The sequence below is a fragment of the Nematolebias whitei genome, chromosome 8 (assembly GCF_014905685.2).
Source record: "Nematolebias whitei isolate Nwh7 chromosome 8, NemWhi1, whole genome shotgun sequence".
Classification (NCBI taxonomy): Eukaryota; Metazoa; Chordata; class Actinopteri; order Cyprinodontiformes; family Rivulidae; genus Nematolebias; species Nematolebias whitei.
Window position 1 is genome coordinate 11,518,814 of NC_056505.1, and position 18,947 is coordinate 11,537,760.

Sequence of the window (18,947 nt, forward strand, 5' to 3'; positions counted from 1 at the left end):
ACTAGCAATCACAGCATTGTAAGAGGGGGACAGTTGAACCTGGAGGCCTCCACCCCTGTTTAATGATGGACGATTTCTTTTCACAAAGATGGCCTCCTTTACTCCTCTCTCAAACCATCGTTCCTCTCTGTCCAGGATGTGAACATCTTCATCCCTGAAAGAGTGACCGCTGGCCTGGAGATGAGTGTAGACCGCAGAATCCTGGCCTGATGATGTTGATCTTCTGTGCTGGGCCATCCTTTTGGCCAGTGGCTGTTTTGTTTCCCCAATGTAAGACTGATCACAGCCCTCCTGACACTGAACAGCATACACAACATTGCTCTGTTTGTGCCGGGGGACTGGATCTTTGGGATGAACCAGTCTTTGCCGTAATGTATTTTGAGGTTTAAAAGCCACTGGGACGTTATGTTTAGAAAATAAACGTCTCAGTTTCTCTGATACTCCCTCAACATATGGAATGACCACTGGTCTGGGTCTGGGTTCCTCCTTTTCACCTGTTGGCTGACTGGAGTCCTGTTTGGGTTTCTTCTCTGCTTTTAGGAAGGCCCAGTTAGGATATCCACATTGCTCTAGAGCCTGTCTTGTGTGGGATTTCTCCTTCTCCCTGGCTCCTGAGCTAGTGGGGAAGCTGTCTGCTCTGTGGTACAGAGTCCTGATGACTCCTAACTTGTGCTCCAAAGGGTGATGGAAGTCAAACTGCAAATACTGGTTGATGTGATCAGTGAAATTTTGGACTTCCTGAGATTTAATTTTAACCCAGGTGTCATCAACATACCTGAACCAATGACTTGGTGGTGTCCCTGAAAAGGACGTCAAGGCTCTCTTTTCTACCTCCTCCATGTACAGGTTGGCAACAATAGGAGAAACTGGAGACCCCATAGCACACCCATGTTTCTGCCTATAATATTGCTCCCCATATGTGAAGTAGGTTGACTGCACAGTTTCAAGAGTTGACACAAATGTTTATCTGACTATATATTTTGTAGTAAAAACCCATTGATGGAAAAACCTTTTTAATGGTACTCAGAATTTAAAAAAATAGTTTATTAATTTACTTATGTAGCATTTGTCAATAAATCCCAAGAGATTAACAAAATGAAATTTGAAGTATAAAATAATTACTAAATTACTTTGTCTTTCTGAATTTTGGGGATTTATGACATTTTAAATCATATTTATTTAAGTTTTTACTTAGAACTGTTTTTCTATAAATTTAACAAACTAGGACACTTCATTGTGTTTACAGGGCAAACTGATAACGAATAAACAATAAACTGACAAAAACTTGTATAAGGAAAAAAAAACTTTTATTGTTTCACTCTTCATGTCTGTACAAATACCATCAAACTTTGTATGTACATATGACATTTACATAAAAATACAAAACTATATATTCATAACAGAATTTTGTATTTCTCTGGTGACGCTTGAAAAAAAAATGCATCTAACCAAAAAAAGGACAGAAAAACAAGTTGAAGAAGTGTGATATCATAAAGTACTGCAGTACATTATTCCTACTGGAGCTCTGTGAGAGCAATACGGAGCACATTGGCAAGAAAACTGTTCACAAACGTTAATGGCACATCATTTTCAGAAAAAATCAAGTATTGTACAAAATTTACCTCCGCGTCAATGTGGTGAGACAAAGCAAATGCCATGGAATCATGTAAAAAAAAATTGCTGCTTCCAGGTGGAAACAAATCTAAAGAGTTAAAATCAACAAAGGAAATGAGAAAAGAGAGAGAATGAGAAAAGAAAAACAAATGGCTCTCTTTTTTCTTTTCCATTTCGTCACTGCTGGGTTGCACAATTCACAATGCTCATTTGCAAAAACCATTGAGAGAACCGCTTTGGTCAGGTATTATAGCTGTAAACAAACCAGAAACACGTCTGTACATAAAATGACTGAGATATATATACCCAATAAATAAACACACAGTTTAAACATGCATTTACGTATGTGTGACATAAACATCTGTGATAGAGATTTGACAGAAAGAAGCAGATTTTTTACAGCTCAGGGAATGCAATTTACAGCTTGTAGATGATTTATACTTACACGGTAATATGACAAATAAATAACACTGTTTTTCCACTGTTTTTTCTTTGGACAGATATAATTCTTCATGGTAAAAAAAAAAAAAAAAAGAAGGAATAAAGTAAATGAAATAAAACAAAAATGGGAAAAGAAGTGGTAACACAATATATCATGGAAGATGAAAACCTGACAACGTAAATGTATAAATTATAAAAGACAAAAAAAAATGTATAAATAAACATCTAGCAGACTGAACTATATGTATACTTCCTTTCCTTTTAAAAAATAAATAAGCATACACATAATGTACAGTATGGACATGATTTCTTGCCCTAGAACTAATGATGGGAGCCTATCCATCCAGTTCAGAAGACAAATGGACAAAGCCCTTGTAGTCTGAGTCCTCATCTTCTTCATCGTCCTCCTGGTCTTCTGTGATGGCTATATGGGAGAATATATGGTAGCTGTTGTATGAATATGGACCACAACAGCTCAGAATATCACTGAATATCAAAATAAAAGCTCACAACTAAAGCGGCTCCTTTTTCTTCCTATTCATTTCTTTATCTCATCGTGCCTGTGTGTGCAGTACGATTGTGTGTTGCAACAATCGCTGCGGCATCGCCAATTATCCAAAGTCCATTTATTTACTCTAGCAGCGCCACAACATGAGAAAAACAAGGGATGATGGACAGTAGGAGTAGATGGTTGGGTGGGGTGGGGGTGGGGGTGTCACAGGGTGGGTTACGAGGGCTGGGAGGTGGATATAAGGACACTGGGAGCTGATGGTTCCAGTGGCTCGGGACTCCTGAAAGCAAACACACACAACACAGACGAATGCTCTTGTGTTCTCTGATTTGTGAGTTGCTTTTTTTTTTTCCTCCTCTCTTATTATGTTAGCTCCTGGCTCAAATCTCCAAGGGGGGCGGGGGGGGGGGGGGGGGGGGGGGGGGGGGGGCACTGTGTCACAGCCCAGCCTTGGCAAGCGGGTCAGACATCCTGAACACAGCTCTGAGGTATTTTCTCTTCCTTTTTACACAGATTTACACTGAGCACGTTAAATATAAAAGCACACAAGCGAACGCAGGAGTGAAAACACACACAAACAAAAAAAAAGGTCCCTCATTAATCCATATGGATCTATGATTGTTGATACATATTCTTATTGATAACACAGTTACTAGAAATAGGATGGAAATTACCTGATATAGGTTAACTTTTTTTAAACAATAAGATATGTAAGAGACATATTTCTACAAGCTTATGTTACACGTTAAAACGGATTATATATATATATTTAGCTCATAAGGTGTTTGTAAAATTGGTCACCATTTCACTGCAGCCTTAAAAAGCAGCTTATTAGGCCAGTTGGATATTAGAAATTAAATGGAAACATCCTAAATTGAAAGCTGCAATATATGTTTGATACTTTTCTGAGATTGTTGTGTATTTTATTGGAGCTTTAACTATTTGTGGGCATCTAAAGGGTCTTAGAAAAGATTGTCCTAATAAATATTAAAGTTATTTATCAGCTGCTACCACCATCTTGGCCCCAATGTTACAATCACCTTTTGTCGTAGGGGTTTTTATAACGACGTTCAATTTTGGAGTTGCACGTCACAAGTTGATTGATTACCACCAAAATGAACCAACACATACAAAAATAGATTAAAATAATCAAATTGTGGGAGCGTGGGGGGGGGGGGGGGTTCCTGGCTGTGAAGATGTGTGACTTTTATCATGAGACACAGCACCAGATTTAAGGCGACCTGCTCCTGCAGGTGACTAACTTAAGTGTTAAATAGGATTGTTCCACAGCAAACAAGTTCATTCTCCTCTATGATTTGAGTTTGTTCAGTAAGGTTGACTCCCCTCGCCAGACTTGAAGCAAATGTCTTTCCTTCTCACTGGTTTTCCTTTTTTTTTTTTTTTTTTTTTTTTTTATGTGAAGAACACAAGAACAACAGCCAGCAACAAAGACAAAGTCATGCAAGTTCTTCTGTTACCAAGTCCTTTCCGCAACTTGTAGATGGAGCAGGGAAGGGAAACTTGGGGAGAATGAGGGTGGATGGTGGGGGGTGCGGGGGGCACTTTCAGGGGAGGTTTTAGTTGCAACATGGGATATTGTCTTTTGTTTGGATAAAAGTTGAGGGAGGAGGGGGGTGTTTGTTTCTTTTCAATTATACTTTTTTCTCTTGCTTTCTTTTATTTTTTTACTTACAATTGCAAGATCCAGAGTGCTTGACCTCCAGCAACACCCCCATAGAGCAGGCGGCTTGCTTCATGGCACATTCACTGGGATATGTGGTGTTGTTGCTGGCACACACCGCCTCACTCGACCGGCTCTGTGAACAGGAATCCACGCAGACGGAGCAGCGGCCCCGGCCCGTCCGATTGTCCCACAGACACTTCTTTCCTGCACTGCATGTGATGGCCTGACACGACTTGGCCTCTGGGTAGAGGAAACCAGAAAAGGCTGCATTAACGGCTTGCAGAGAATCATGCTTTAATAAACTTTTTTTGTTAAGACTTTGAGACTTGGATTGGTGGCTATCTGGATAGGAAACCATTTAGAACTTGGAGCATGTCCTCACGGCCCCCAGCACTCCCCTTCCTTCCTCCCTTCTCCTTCTCTCGCTCCCATGTGAGATAGAGTTGCCAACATCAGGAAATAATAAGATGTCTATCATTTCTTGAGCAAACACAAGCAACAACCAAACACCCCCTCTCTCTTTCTCCCTATACAAACCCCCTCCTAACTGGAATGTTGGCAACAAAAAGTGCAGAGTGAACTGCTGCAGAGAATGCACCCACAGAGGCTCTGTCAGGGTGTTAAATCTCACGCGCTCTGGTTGCAGACTTACTGATGCATTTTCCGTCGTACGCCACCCCGATGGACCTGCCGAGCAGACAGGTCGCCTTTCTCAGGTGGCATGCACTCTGATAGGTGATCCCATCGTTTCCACACAGGTACAAATCAGGCGATGTAGCAGGGGGGCAAATCCGATTACACGTCACACAATACGCGTTATTCGTCTGGTCAACCACGCAGTTGGAGGTTCCCGGGCACAAGACCTGACGGCACGTTTCTGGAGACGCAATAAAGTGCACAGATATGAATAAAAGAAAATAATAAGAGATAGGAGATTTAATATTTGACTTACTCTTGCATTTGCCCTGGTACTGCACGTCCAAGTCGGGATTGGTTTTGCATTTAGCCCTCAGGAGCGCGCACTCGTCTTTGTAGGTCTTGCCGTCTGTGCCGCAGACGGGGCCCTTCCAGGTGATGTTGGAGCAGTCTGGCGCGCACACGCAGCGCGGTTTGCCCTTTCGGTTGATCTTGCACGTCTTCCCGGGGCCACAGTCAACGTTCTCGCAGCTTTCTGAAAGAGAAGATCTGCGTTATGACGCGGGGCTGGAGAGGATTTGTGGCGGCGGGGAATTTTACGCACGCTGCCGCGCGTCAAGATCATCAGCTTTGTTTATGTCAAAGAAGGGGAAAAAAAGCGTTTATTGTGAGAAAATCAAAGGAAATGATTGCACCTCCACCTTTGCAAGGTATGCAATTAGGCGCTCCCCCATTGAAGATCATCCACCTGAAGAGCGTGGTGTTGGGGACGTCCTCCTCCGTCCAGGACGTCCCCAGCCTTTGACTCCGGCAGCACTCCTCTCTGCTCATCCCCGGCATGTAGAGCACCTGGCACCTCCCGTTCTTCCCCTGCTGCAACCAGCAGTTTCCAGCTGTAAACAGCATCAACAGAAACAAATTAGAATGATGACAAACTGGAAGAACGCAGGCTGAGAGGCGCAGACCGCTGATCCAGACGCGCCCTCCCTCCTCCTTCGCCCACCCGGCGATATTTTGTCTGATTTTTTTTTTCTTCTTCTTCTTTTTTCTTGCAAGACTGTTAACACTTGCCTATTCCAACTGTGACTGACAGCCCTTACAATGAGGCCACAAACCAAAAAAAAAGTGAAACGATTTTTTTCTAAATGTGAACGTGTGTGTGTGTGTGGGTGGGGGGGTCTTTTATTCCTTGTACCTCTGAAACGTCTAGACAGTGAAGAGAAAACCCAGAGTCAACTGAACACTGCACCGTCTCCAACGCCTCAGCACAAAACCCCAGACATGGACCCAGCAGACACCACCAGCACACAGTGTGGAAACCCATTTCAAAAAACCCACAACAGAAACGTTATTATGTCTGTGCCATAAACGCCACAGGACGCGCGTGAGACTGCGCGCTCGAACTTCTCATATTAAAGGCAGATTTGAAATATAAACCCAGGACAAAATGAGCACAAAAGCATCCCGTGGTGGTGCTTTGTTTGCCACAATCAACAACAACAACAACACGAAAATAAAAATAAAAATAAAGGAGGTTTAGCGCACAACGCTGAAAGGGTGTGCGCGCAAAATAAATAAATATAAAACTCATTAACTCTCTGAAGTTTGTTATAGGACGTACACCACGGAGAATAAAATGCTCACAAATAATAATAATAAAACAAAAGCCTATAAATATGTTTAGATGTAAGCTGCAAAAAAAAAAAAAACCTCACTTTGGCACCAACGTGGCGCAGCGGCTTTCCCCCCTGTTAACGCGTGCGCGCTGCAAAACTTGCCATTTCACACTTTAAAGGGTCACTTTAAAACACCTGCTTTCCAAACGTCTGACAAGAAGAGTCCTTTACCTCTCGGGCACAAAAAGACAACTCTGAAAAGTTTCACAGCAGGCTGGAAAAAATCGCGCGTTTGGAGACTGACAGCAAAGTTTTTATTTCATTTGAGGAATAGAGAGAATGAAAAGAAACGGATGAAGAGCTTACCTTGAACTTTCTGGTGTTCCAGGAGGAGACAAAGCCATAAGAGGAAGAAAAATATGCCCGGGTTAAGGTGGCGTCTGAGCATCCCAAACATGATGGAAAGGCGGTGAGGCTCCTCTCTGACAGGCAGCGCTGCAGTAATCTGCTTAAGGTGGCGGTGCTGAATAAGTGTCAGTCTGAGCATGCAGCCTCTTTTTAAATCTATAAGGGGTCTCGAGTTGACTGTCTCTGGTGGGCGGGCTCCTCTTCTGTGGGGGTGGGGATATGTGCTGGTTTTTTTCTCCTTACCAAAGTTCTCTCAATCGCAGTCAGGTGACACAACTTTCTCCTGCCAGAAGGAAATAACGCGCAAATATTTGCTTTAAAACGCGCAAACTCTAAATCAGACAGCGTGGTTGTAAAATAAGAAGGATAAAGAAGAGAAAAACATGCTATTTCATTTTATTTTTAAATTAGTTTTATTATAGATTATCAATAAGCTACAGTTTACTACTGATATTAATATTAGTAATAATAACTAGATACATAAATGGCATTTTCTGCTACATGAATGCTGAGTAATGACTTTCCTGAAGTTTGTTGAAGCTTAGAGCAGAAAAGACAAATGTACCAATACTCTAGCTAAAAGTAGCTAAACTTTAGCTAAAAGAAGTAGAATACTAGCTAAATGGAGCAAAACATTAGAGAAAAGCCTAAAGATTCAAAACACTATAGCTAAAAGTCAAAAGATGCAAAATGCTAAAGCCAGAAGCAACAAAACGTTAAGAAGCAAAAAGTAGCACGGTAAAGTAAAGCATAGCTAAAAGCTTCAAAATGCTAAATTCTTGCTATAAAGACTAGTTAAAGTTAAAACAAAGTTTTACGCCAAAATGAGCAAATGGCAAAAGTGTCATGCCAAAAGTAGCAAAAGGCTAGGTAAAAGTAGCAAAAGGCTAGGTAAAAGTGGCAAAAGGCTAGGTAAAAGTGGCAAAAGGCTAGGTAAAAGTAGCAAAAGGCTAGGTAAAAGTGGCAAAAGGCTAGGTAAAAGTAGCAAAAGGCTAGGTAAAAGTGGCAAAAAGCTATGGTAAAAAGTTTAAGAAAACAAAAAGTTAGCTAAAAGTGCAAATAAAAGCCAAAAGTAGCAAAAGGTTAGGTAAAAGTAGCCAAAGGCTATAGGTAAAATTAGCAAAAGTTTAAAACCATAAAAACAAGAAACTAGCTAAAAGTGCAAACAGATAGAAGCCAAAAGTAAAGGCTAGGAAAAAGTAGCAAAAGGCTAGGTAAATGTAGGAATAGGCTAGATTAAGGCCATAAAAACAAAAGGCTTGCTAAAAGTATCAAAGGGCTAGCTAGAAGCTAAAAGTAACTAAATACTATTTTTTAGATTTTAGGTTAAAATAAACAAAAGGCAACAAGAGAAAACATCAAATGCTGGCTAAAATAATTAAAAAGTAGAAACCAAAGTCATAAAAGGCTACCTGCAAGCAGAAGCACATTTTCTGATTTCAAATGAAGGAACTTCAGAGATTCATGTGTTTTTATGGTGGAACATCTGTAAATAAAGTTAAATGTTTTTTTTTTTTTTTTTTTTTTTATGTGAAAAGTTTCTAAAATAAAATTAAAAAGTCAGAACAGGCTTTCTCCTGAATGCTTTGATTTAGGCTCTGAATGGCTAAGATAACACAAAGGATGTGGTTAGATGGCAAAAATGTACAAAATAATAACACTGTGATCGCTGAATCATCATTCACACAATAATAATAATAATAATAATAATTTATTAAGTGGCAGGCCTACAGAAGATCACATTAAGAGGATCATTTGCTGAAACTGATTTTTTCCCACCAGCTGAAAACAAAAGTCCAAATGTTCTGAAGAGTGTTGCCTTCAGGAACACATCCGAGCGTCGGACAATAACAGAATCCATAGTGGTGGGCAGCCGCACTGCTAATATTAGCTCAGACAGTTGTTTGGGTTTCTCTCCCGGGTCAAGCTTTTAAATACAATCAAACCTGTTTCCGAAGAGGCTTCAGACCGAGGAGAGGGGGTGTTGCGTTTCAGTGAATGAAAGTCTCACGCCACACACGCACGCACACGCACGCACACAGGGGGTGAACTCCTCCAGAAGTCCTTGCGCGACCTCTTCAGCGGAAGTCAGGTTACAGCCCTGAAGAGGAACCAGAACAAGCTGACACCAGAGTTCATCACATGTCGGTCCAGCAGGGACTGCTGCTGCTGATCCGCTTCTTTATTTGCAGAAGTGTCACAGCTGATAAAATATGAATTTCAATCCAACCAGAGCTTTGATTTATGCAGAGCTTGTCTCGTTTATTTCTGCTTTGATTTGTTTTATTTATCCACTCAGTCACAGAAACATACAAAAAAACAAGAATTAAAGGGATTTTAAAAAAGTTTGTTCTTTTAATTCCTCAGTTTCAGCAGACGAATTCTTACAGTAGATTATTTAATTTCTCTGTTGAACTCATCTTGTTTACAAATGATTATTAATCCACAGACATCCAACAAAGCTCGTCAAAATTTCAGCCCCAGATTAAAAAGAAAGCAGGAAGAAGGAACTCTTTACAGGCTGCTCCATTCTGAAGAACAAGTCATCAAAATGTGTACACATTCACCCACAAATAAAATATTTCCTTCTATCATATCCATAAATAGACTTAATGTAAAATCAATCAATAAACAACTGGATCTGGAAGTTATTGGGCTGCAGTTTCTAGTTCCACATATATCTATTTTTAGATTACAGGTTGGAATATCACTGTTTAATCTACATAGTTAAGAGGAATTATATAAAAGGCTGCAAAATCAACTATGTAATAAAATGTTTCATTTTTATTCATAAAATTGATTCAGGAATAGTAAAAACTAAATATTTGTGCCATCTTTAGGTGAGCTTATACCATTCTGTATTTTTATATAAAATAATCATGATGGACACTACAAAAACAAATTTATGACTTCTTTTCAGAATAATAGGATTGTGAGAGCAATTTTACTCATTTGACCCAAAATGGCACATTTCAGCTCGTCTAAACTGAATTAATTGACTAATCAGGAAAAGTTCATTATTCTTCATGGTGACATTTACAGTTCTTTTATTACTCCGTTGATTATTTGAAGGAGCAGCAAACACTTCTGTTTATCAGTAATGATGCTAAAAACAAAAATGAGCCAACGGATGAAATACTTGGAAAAACAGTTTATTCGCACACTAAAACATAAAACTTTGAAAAAAGACATTTGTTTTGTCTGAAAAGTACTGGCTATTCTCAAAAACTTAAAAATGTAAATTTTGTTTCTCCAACAAAAAACAAAACAAAACATAAAACAAGGCGTACAATCTCTGACCTCATTCAGTACTGATCCAGTACGAACTCTGTTAAAGACCGAAGGATTTTTTTTTCTCTAAAATCTGACATACATGACAGTTAAACTTAACATGATGTATTTGCTTTTGGTAAATCATTTGCTGTGAGTGATTTGTGAGATCTGAGTCTTTGAAGGATGGATGTTTCCAAAACTCTTCCCGACATTCAGGCACGTCTTCGCCCGGCTGTATCGACTTTAAAGTTCTGGCTCTGGTCCTGCAGCCACGAGCGGCAGATAAGCAAAGGGACGAGCAGGAATCCGTGTCATCAGATCTAATCTGGCTCCAACAGAGCATGAAGCAAACACACACTTTGTTCAATCGAGCTATAAAAAGCCCCCACATTTAGGCTGCACTGCTGTGGAGTTCTACCATAAGAGAAGGGACTAGTTTAAATAAAAATCCTCTCAGAAATTCACACACGGATGGAGGTAACATTTCATACGAACGAAGGTCAGGTGCAGTGACATCCTTTTTGATTTACATGCACGCTGCAGCAGTGAACGAGTAATCAGCCCACTGCGATGTAGGTCTGTTGTAAAGCTGCACCTGCCAATCATCTAAGGAAAATCCCACAAGGATGAACTCCCAAACAGGCTCAGAAACTTCTGCTGTATCTCATTTCAGCTATTTCAACATCTCTCCCCGTCCACCTATGCAGCCGAGCAGCTGTTTCACAACACAACACCGCATGAGTAATGGTGAAACAGCAACTCAACCATTTATCAAATCTCTTATACCACGTCCAACATGGAGGGCTCGGGCCCAGCTTCCACTTATTAGAGACAAATAGTACACTTTTCACCAGGTCTGGAGAAATGAATACTAAAGACTGCTGGTTGCTAGAGTCAGGTGGAAACAGCCAACAATAAAAAAGGATAGAAACATCATTCCAAAACAATCCAGGGACAGAATCACCCAACAGGAAATGATTCAAGTTTGAGGGAAAAGCTCAATTATATTGAAATTAGAAAAGAAAAAAAAGGATCCATGCAGGAGTCCTACAAGATGGGTTCAAGTGAGAAACAGGAGAGGACAAGATAATTTCAACTAAATCCTGAATTACATTGTTCAGCTTCAATATTCCATTAATGAGCAGAACAAAGACAAATGCTGCCATCTTGTGCCAAAGCTGTGACAACACACATTTCATCCAACTGATCATCTTTCACTAACTGATAAATGTACTTAAAAAAACAAGGAAAACACATCAAAGTATACAGACCACAACATTAGGCACCATCACAGATAAAATTAGTTGGCGAGTTGGTTTCTGAGCTTTTCCCCTGTGTTGGATTGATTCAAATACTCAGCACGTTATTATAATATTCTAAAAATAGTCATCTATTATCGCAAGGTAAGTTAAAAAATATGTACTTTTTTTTTAAAGTACCACAACTAAAATCAATAAATGTAACCCACAAAGTTTCATCTCCATTTTTCTCAAATAAAAATATGAAAGATCACAATTTGATATTTTAGTATATACAATAAACACACAAACAAACAAATAAAATGTACATGTTTTGCTCTTTCTAGGTCTGTATTGTTATGTTTTTAGCTGATAACTATTTTTTTAATTTAATACTTCTAAAGTAAAAGTAGCCCTGAGAGTCTGTGACACAAACTGTGAATATATTAGTTATAATTACAGGTTTAACTTTTTTTTAACTGAATTTACATTTTCTGGGACTAACAGCTTGGATTTGTTTAAAAAAGGTATTTTTTGTTGTGTTTACAGTGTGAAACTGTTTAATAAGCTCATTTATGGCCTAAAAATGCAGTAAAAGTTCACGAGTGTTTAATTGTGAAAGAAAAAAAACAACCTTTATGCTTTTAAAAGTCAGTGCATGTTCCTCAAACCATGCACAAACATGACAATGACTGTAAAACATAAAGAATTGAGTCTCACTCATCCCCAAACTTACTCGCTCTTGTTTTGTTAAAGTGCCTGATTTCCAGTGACTGAGAAGCAGCCTGTTTGTGCTTGATTTACACCAATATTCATACTGGAAATATACATCAGAGATGGATGGAGGGCTGCTGGGTCTCTCTTTCTTCACAGCACTTCATCTTTGGGTGGATGGCTCGGTCCATCCTCATCAGCCTCCTTCTGAAGCTGCTGGTACTTTCTCTTGAAAAACCCAAACTGAAAAGAGAAAAACAAATTGTGACATCAGTAACAGATCTGCACCAAAAGTTTATTAAGTAAAAACATCTGTCAGGCTCGGTGAGGAAATCTGGCTTTAACAAAAAACACATAAATTAACTTTTTTCTACTTAACAAAAATCATTCTGCCTCAAGTGGAGGAGTTCATCTCGAGGTTTTGTTCACGAGTGAAGGAAGAACCGAGCAGACAGATTGGTGCAGCGTCTGCAGTATTATGGACTCTGTACCGGTCCGTTGTGGTGAAGAGAGAGCTGAGCTGTAAGGCAAAGCTCTCTATTTACCAGCTGGTCTGCATTTCTACCCTACAGTCATGAGCTGTGGGTAGTGACCGTAAGAATGAGATTGCGGCTACAGGCAGATAAAGAGAAGTCTGGGCCTTCCTGCTCAAGCTGCTGCCCCTGCGACCCGACTTGGGAACAAGCGGGAGATAATGGATGGATGGATGGAACAAAAATCATGTTTTTTTCCAGTCAAGAGGTTTCTGTATATGTAAAACTTTAAATATTACAGATTATCAGTGCTCTTCTTTATTATTTTCATCAAATATTTGAACTACGTTACCTTCCACATCAATGCGACAGCCGCCGCCAACAGCAGCAGCCCGACGATGACACTGCCAGCTATCACCCCCACAGGAACGTCAGCTTTTTCTCCAGGTTTACTGACCGTCAGCACCACCTGGACAACAAGAAGTCACAGGACATCATGGCACAGCCTCTCTGGCTCCGATATGACAGGTTCAAACATAGCATTTGTTGGTTTAGCCTCATTTAGTTGAGATACCAATGAATCTGATCTCACATTTTGCTGCTTGAGGCCAATAATGAGCAGGTCTGGGTTGGAGGTCTCCACATCCAGACTGGAGGTCAGCTCGATGGACTGATAGGAGGCCTAACAAAGCAGGGGTGTGCATAACGTAAGGGTAACATAAAAGAATAAATGATGATGAGAGAAGAATTTTGAACTCAATTAGTGAGTACATTTACCGTAACAAGTGTCCCACTCCAGATCCTCGTTTTAACTTTCACCAAGTAGTTGCTCTTAACTTCAGTGTCTTTAAGGATGCACTTTATGTATTCACATTTTGCACTTTTACAATCCTGTGAGTTAAACAGATTTTAAAAACAGCATTAATAACAAACTTTCAACAGCTATGAGGCAGCTGATAACAATATTTACTGCAGTATTTTTCAAATACATTAAAAGCAGGAGTGTAGTAGTGAGAAAAAACATTTGAGTAGTTTTAGCCTCCCCCTAGTGGTCAAATGATGAAGTTATGGGTGCAAGTGTGTTTTAGGAAGTCTTGATATTCCCTATTTTTCTTATTGGGCAACCATTAATTTTATTCTGACTGTAATAAAAACATCAAGAACAGCAGCAGCAAATGGCTTTGAAGATCTGAAATCTACTGGAGGATTTTTAAATCAAGCTTTGTTTCAAAATCATGTGACGACTGGGAAAACTGGTGACCTCTAAAAACACTTGGAGCCGTTCAACAATACGTTGGCGATGATTCTCAGTCCTCCAGGACGAGACAACCCTGAGTAGTTCAACAGAATGCAACAACTGGACGTCTTCACTTGATTCTTGAAGACGTTTCGCTTTTTATTCAAAAGGCCTCTTCAGCTTCTTTGTCTGAGTTTTGAACCCAGGACTGTCTTGATGTGCGAAAACAGTGCCAACTAACTGGGCCACAGGGCACCATTCATTTTTAATTCATCAAAGTATGGTTGATCCATCCATCCATCTGTCCATCCATATATATTTTGCTGCTTATCTATGGTCGAGCTGCGAAGGCGAAAAGGTCCAGAAGGGAAAGCCCAACATCCCTCTCCCCAGCGACACTGTCCAGCTCCTCCTGGAGGATCTGTTTCCAGGCTAGAGAGGAAAATATATTCCTCCAGCAAGTTAAGGGAGTGCCCAGTGATCTCCTCCCAGTCGAATGTGCCAGAAAACTTTCAACGCCGTCAGGAGACGTCCTTCTCCGATGCCTGAGCCACCTCAGTTGACTTCGTTTGCTGCAGAGAGGCTTTACTCCAAGCTCCACCCTGATCTCCACCGTATCTCTAAGGCTGAGCTCCATTACTCTACAATGGAAGTCCATTTCTGCTGCTTGGATCTGAGGTCTCATTCTGTCATGATCCGTACCTCATGGTGAGGGCTTTTAATTAATTCCTTGTTTCTCAGATTAAACATGTACATAATACAAATAAGTAAAAAACATTTCATGCCATTTAAAGGTTTTGATTTTATGTTTTCCATGGAAACATCACAAGACTTTCGCTTTACACACAAAGAATGTAAAAAATAAAAATGAAAAAACACACATGAAACAGAAAAGCATGCAACTGATTCAGGGACTGACCAGTTTCTCCAAGCCTCTGAGGCTCTCCTCTCTGAAGGAAACTTCATGGCTCCGGTCGCCAATCTGCAGAAGATCGACTAGACGACTGGAGTCACAGCTGACAGATCCTGCCTGTGTGTGGACAACGTTATTATTCTGTAGCTTCGTATCTCCAGACTACCCAACGTGTGCAAAACTCACAGCTTGTGTTTCCACACTGGTCAGGTAGAGAAGCCGGTTTCCACCTGTAGTGTTCATTGGCAGAGCTATGGTCAGATACAGGAGGCTGACAGGGAAGTTACCTGTTGAAACCTTTCAACACATTTTTCATTAATTATTCATTTCAAAATATGAATCTGATGATGACATTTTAAGAGATGGAGTTGATTCATCACCTTGACTGTAAAGTTAAACTCTGGACCGATGTCATCCAGAGTTTTCACTGTTGTTACCACATGACTGGACATATTTGCCACATAAAAATTGATGTTTGACTCCCTGCAAAGCAAAGAGGAGACAGAGTTAAAACTGACATACAGTTGTTTTCATCTTTTGAGACTATCATTACTGGGAGACTGAAACAAAATCAATGAGAGAAATTACATTTCCTGTGAAAATGCAGTGTGAATGCTTATTGTTGAAGAACTAGCTGCGAAACAGCTGAAATAGCTAAATATAGCTGAAATGGAAGAACAAGCCTAAGTTAGCAGAACAACGCAGAAAGAACACATATTTGCTGAATTTGGTTTCAATAAGCTAAAATAAGTACAAAAAATTAGGAAATTAGCTAAAAAAGCTGAAATTAGCAACAACAAACGTGTGTGTGTGTGTGTGTGGGGGGGGGGGGGGGGCTGAAAAATATCTGAAAAGGCAGAAAGAAGCTTAAACTACTACAAAGCTTTCTTTGTACTGGGAATGAGAAGGAGAAAGCTGGAACAAGAGAGGCCAGGAAGTGGAATGAGCTGAAATTAGCTAAAAAACAACAACATGGAATTAGCTGGAAAAGCTCAATTTAGCACAAAAACAGCTGAATGTAGCTGCAATAGCAGATAAAGCTAAACTAGCAGAAAAAAGCTGAAAGGAGCATAATAATCTGAAATTAGCAGAAAGAAGTTAATTAGGCTGAAAGTAGCAGAAATTACCATGTAAAACTTGAATTTATCTGAAAACAGCTGAAATTAGCTAAAATGGCAAGAAAAGGTAGCTGAAAGGGTAGAACAAGCTTAAATTAGCAGAAGAAAGCAGAAAAACTATGTTTGCTGAAAAAAGCAGCATTGTGAACAAAAAAGTGGAAATTGTCTGAAAAAAGCTGAAATTAGCAAAAAACAAAAAACAGCTGAAAAATAGCTACAAAAGCAGAAACTTAAATGACCGGAATTAAGTGGAGAGAGCACATTTTTGCTGCATTAGGCTGAAAAAAGTTTAAATACGTGCAAAAAAATGTGGAATTAGCTGAAAAGGCTTAAATTAGCATAAAAATAGCTCAATAGTAGCTGAAATAGTAGAAAAATCTGAAACTTGCAGAAGTAAGTTGAAAGGAGTGTAACCAGCTGAAATTAGCACAAAGAAGTAAGAAGAAGCAAAAAAATATTGTAATTATCAGAAAGAACCTGAAAGGAAACAGATGAAAAAGAGCTGAAATTAGATTAAAGTAGCAGGAAAAATGGTTAAATTTGCCCAAGGAAGCTGAAAGAAGCCGAACCAGAACAAAATGTGAAAGGAGCAGTGAAAGGTTGTAAACAGATCTCAAGATTTGAAGGATGTAAAATGAACTCAATTCATTTTCTATGAGAAAAAAAGTGTCAGAAAAGGCTAAATATTTCAAAAGGCTAAAGTTGCACCAATACACAAAGTCATAGCACCCTTCTCCTGAAAGAGCTGAACGTTGTGATTTATTATTTGTTGAAATAGCAAAAAATAAATAAATTTATGGAATGAGAAAGATGCAGAAAAATGTACGGAAGAAAAATGGATCACAATGCTTCATAAACATTCACACAATAAATAAATAAAACTCACTTAGACAACACGATCCCTGTGTCATACTGCAAAGGAATGGATACGTGTTTATCGTTGTCTGCAGGGTTTTCTTCTCTGCCATCACTGCAAACGATACAAATCTTTCAGCATTTTCTTATGAAAAAAAAATAAAAATTTAAAAGCTGAACAATGTAACTGAATATTTATATTAATTCTCTGTACCTTTTGGCCTCAAAGTCGACCACAGCGTGGCTTTGCAACTGATCAAAACTGTAATCAAATAAGATCTGAAATTTCACCTGTAATTAAACAAAAAAAAGTTTTTATTACTTTTTGTAATCAACAAAAATATTATAAGCCTGGCATTCAGTGAATGAATGCATATCGCCCACCGTCTTACAGGCCAGCGTTCTAAACTAAGATCATCATTTACTGAGAAGTGGTGCAATTTTAGTCATGCAGTTCAAACCTCGTACAGTAAGTTGACATTATGCATAACGCACTCAGAGAATGTGTTGAGGATGACTCGCAGCTACTACCACACGATATATTTTGCTAACAGACATTGTTGATGCCTAAAGTTTTCAGCAAAGATTTACACACAGTGTAAAGCTAAGTATGTGTTTGGAATGACTCTCGACTACTACCACACAAAATGTGAGCTCATTATCGGTTACAATTAATGAGTTGCATCAATAATTACTTTCTGAGAGCTTAGATAAATCTATCCACTGGTTTATATTTAGATATTTGTAACGCTGCATACAAACAGACATGGACAAAATCATTATCACCTCTTGCCTTCGATAAAAATGTCCTTATCTTCAAAGTCAAATAATTTTTCCTTACCTCTTGATCTTCTTTTATTACTGGGTAACCAACTTGACAAGTGACCGTATCTTTTTGTGTCGCTGTGCATTTGACTGCGTCTGCCTGGAAGAATAGCATCCATAAAGTTCAAAGCTAATTTTAAGCTTGAAATATGACTTTTAGTTTTTATGCTGGTATTGTTTAAGCATAAAAGTTTAATATTCCTGCTCACAGGAGAGACGGATGAGTAGTAGAGGTTGCTGGAGAACATGGCTGAGACTTGCGTGTTGTAAGCGTTTTCTTTTTTGTTCCTCACAGCAACTTCGAACGATAGCCCTCGGTTATTAGCGCTGACGAGAAAAGATGAACTAAAAGACAAAAACACAGAAAAATCTGCTTTGATCTTCTAAAATTTAAAAGTCACAAACTCAAGAAACTTATTCTTTCCCCCTTTAAATCCTCCAAGCTGAGGAACCTATTGTAAGGAGTTGCACAAACAAATATAAAAGCATAGAGTACAAAAACAGAAGTTGTTAAACCACAAGTAGTTTAAAAGCTGCCGTTCGATGTCTGTAAAACTGTTCACGTCCTTCCATGTTCGTTAATCCACCGAGAACGTCTAGGGAAAACTTTGCAAGCTATTTTATGTGGCTTTGATTGCAAAATTAAAACTGTGCCATAAAAGAGAAAATAGAAAATGCTGTAACGGTTGGTAAGCATGTTGAAGGCACAACGTTAAACAACGAGGTGTCAGATTTGGTTTAATCTCGACACAGCTCTTCTCTGTTCCACTGCATACCTGTCCATGACATAATAAGCAGTTCACACTTGTTGTTCTGTCAATAAATTATAGAGCTTCGAGGCCGAGAGCGTGTGATTATCTACTCCACTGTGGGTCAAGTCAGTGCATCTTCCAGGGGGACTTTTCGAGCGACTGCCACAGCACGATGTGCCACGAATAAAACTGATAATTAATCATTAGTCAGCAGCTTTAATATTAAACATCTGCTTTATGGCAATTAAAACAAACATTCACATGTTAAGTTTAAGAAAACAATGTTTTAGTTAGGACCAAAATCTAATCTTTAGGTTTTGATTTAATGTTTAGTTTAAGACATAAGCCAAACAAAGAAACCAGACAGAAGTCATCCGATTCCCGATTCTGACCTAAATCTAGGGATACACGATATTATCGGCATGGTATTGGCCAATATTAGCGATAAACTTAACTATCAGACATTAAAGTTAACTATTGGACATTAAAGTTAACTATTGGACATTAAAGTTAACTATCGGACATTAAAGTTAACTATCGGACATTAAAGTTAACTATCGGACATTAAAGTTAACTATCGGACATTAAAGTTAACTATCGGACATTAAAGTTAACTATCGGACATTAAAGTTAACTATC

At 39.2% G+C, this 18,947-nt stretch overlaps 3 protein-coding genes across 4 annotated transcripts in view; all 3 read right to left on the reverse strand.

Annotated features, from left to right (window-relative positions):
* tmem8b (transmembrane protein 8B) overlaps positions 1-18,947 on the reverse strand; it is a 1,109,927-nt gene that overhangs the window by 767,058 nt on the left and 323,922 nt on the right. The gene's annotated exons all lie outside the window — the stretch shown is intronic.
* Positions 2,289-6,959, reverse strand: fsta (follistatin a). Of its 2 annotated transcripts, XM_037680926.1 has the most exons (6): positions 6,869-6,959; positions 5,588-5,779; positions 5,203-5,421; positions 4,903-5,127; positions 4,260-4,490; positions 2,289-2,479 (listed from the first exon to the last, which is right to left on the reverse strand). In XM_037680926.1, the coding sequence occupies exons 1-6, from the start codon at positions 6,957-6,959 to the stop codon at positions 2,391-2,393; spliced, it is 1,047 nt and encodes a 348-aa protein (XP_037536854.1). In that variant the 3' UTR covers positions 2,289-2,390. The 2 variants fall into 2 exon arrangements, with proteins under 2 accessions (XP_037536854.1, XP_037536853.1); XM_037680925.1 differs by having other exon boundaries at positions 4,903-5,421.
* itga2.2 (integrin, alpha 2 (CD49B, alpha 2 subunit of VLA-2 receptor), tandem duplicate 2) overlaps positions 12,165-18,947 on the reverse strand; it is a 26,442-nt gene continuing 19,659 nt past the window's right edge. Inside the window, exons 20-30 of the mRNA XM_037680947.1 lie at positions 17,766-17,901; positions 17,573-17,656; positions 16,946-17,022; positions 16,763-16,846; positions 15,139-15,241; positions 14,945-15,055; positions 14,765-14,875; positions 13,386-13,499; positions 13,201-13,290; positions 12,961-13,077; positions 12,165-12,378 (exon numbers count right to left, since the gene is read on the reverse strand). Of these exons, the coding sequence (XP_037536875.1) occupies positions 12,289-12,378; positions 12,961-13,077; positions 13,201-13,290; positions 13,386-13,499; positions 14,765-14,875; positions 14,945-15,055; positions 15,139-15,241; positions 16,763-16,846; positions 16,946-17,022; positions 17,573-17,656; positions 17,766-17,901 (1,117 nt within the window). The 3' untranslated portion in view covers positions 12,165-12,288. The remainder of the gene's footprint in view (positions 12,379-12,960; positions 13,078-13,200; positions 13,291-13,385; positions 13,500-14,764; positions 14,876-14,944; positions 15,056-15,138; positions 15,242-16,762; positions 16,847-16,945; positions 17,023-17,572; positions 17,657-17,765; positions 17,902-18,947) is intronic.

What these genes read in the sequence shown, in the direction of transcription:
- fsta (XM_037680925.1), bottom strand. Translation starts at nt 6,959, where the DNA reads ATGTTTGGGATGCTCAGACGCCACCTTAACCCGGGCATATTTTTCTTC. An exon ending in GGAACACCAGAAAGTTCAAG is followed by an intron (nt 5,780 to 6,868) that starts GTAAGCTCTTCA and finishes TGCTGTTTACAG; the next exon opens with CTGGAAACTGCTGGTTGCAG. An exon ending in TAATTGCATACCTTGCAAAG is followed by an intron (nt 5,422 to 5,587) that starts GTGGAGGTGCAA and finishes CTTCTCTTTCAG; the next exon opens with AAAGCTGCGAGAACGTTGAC.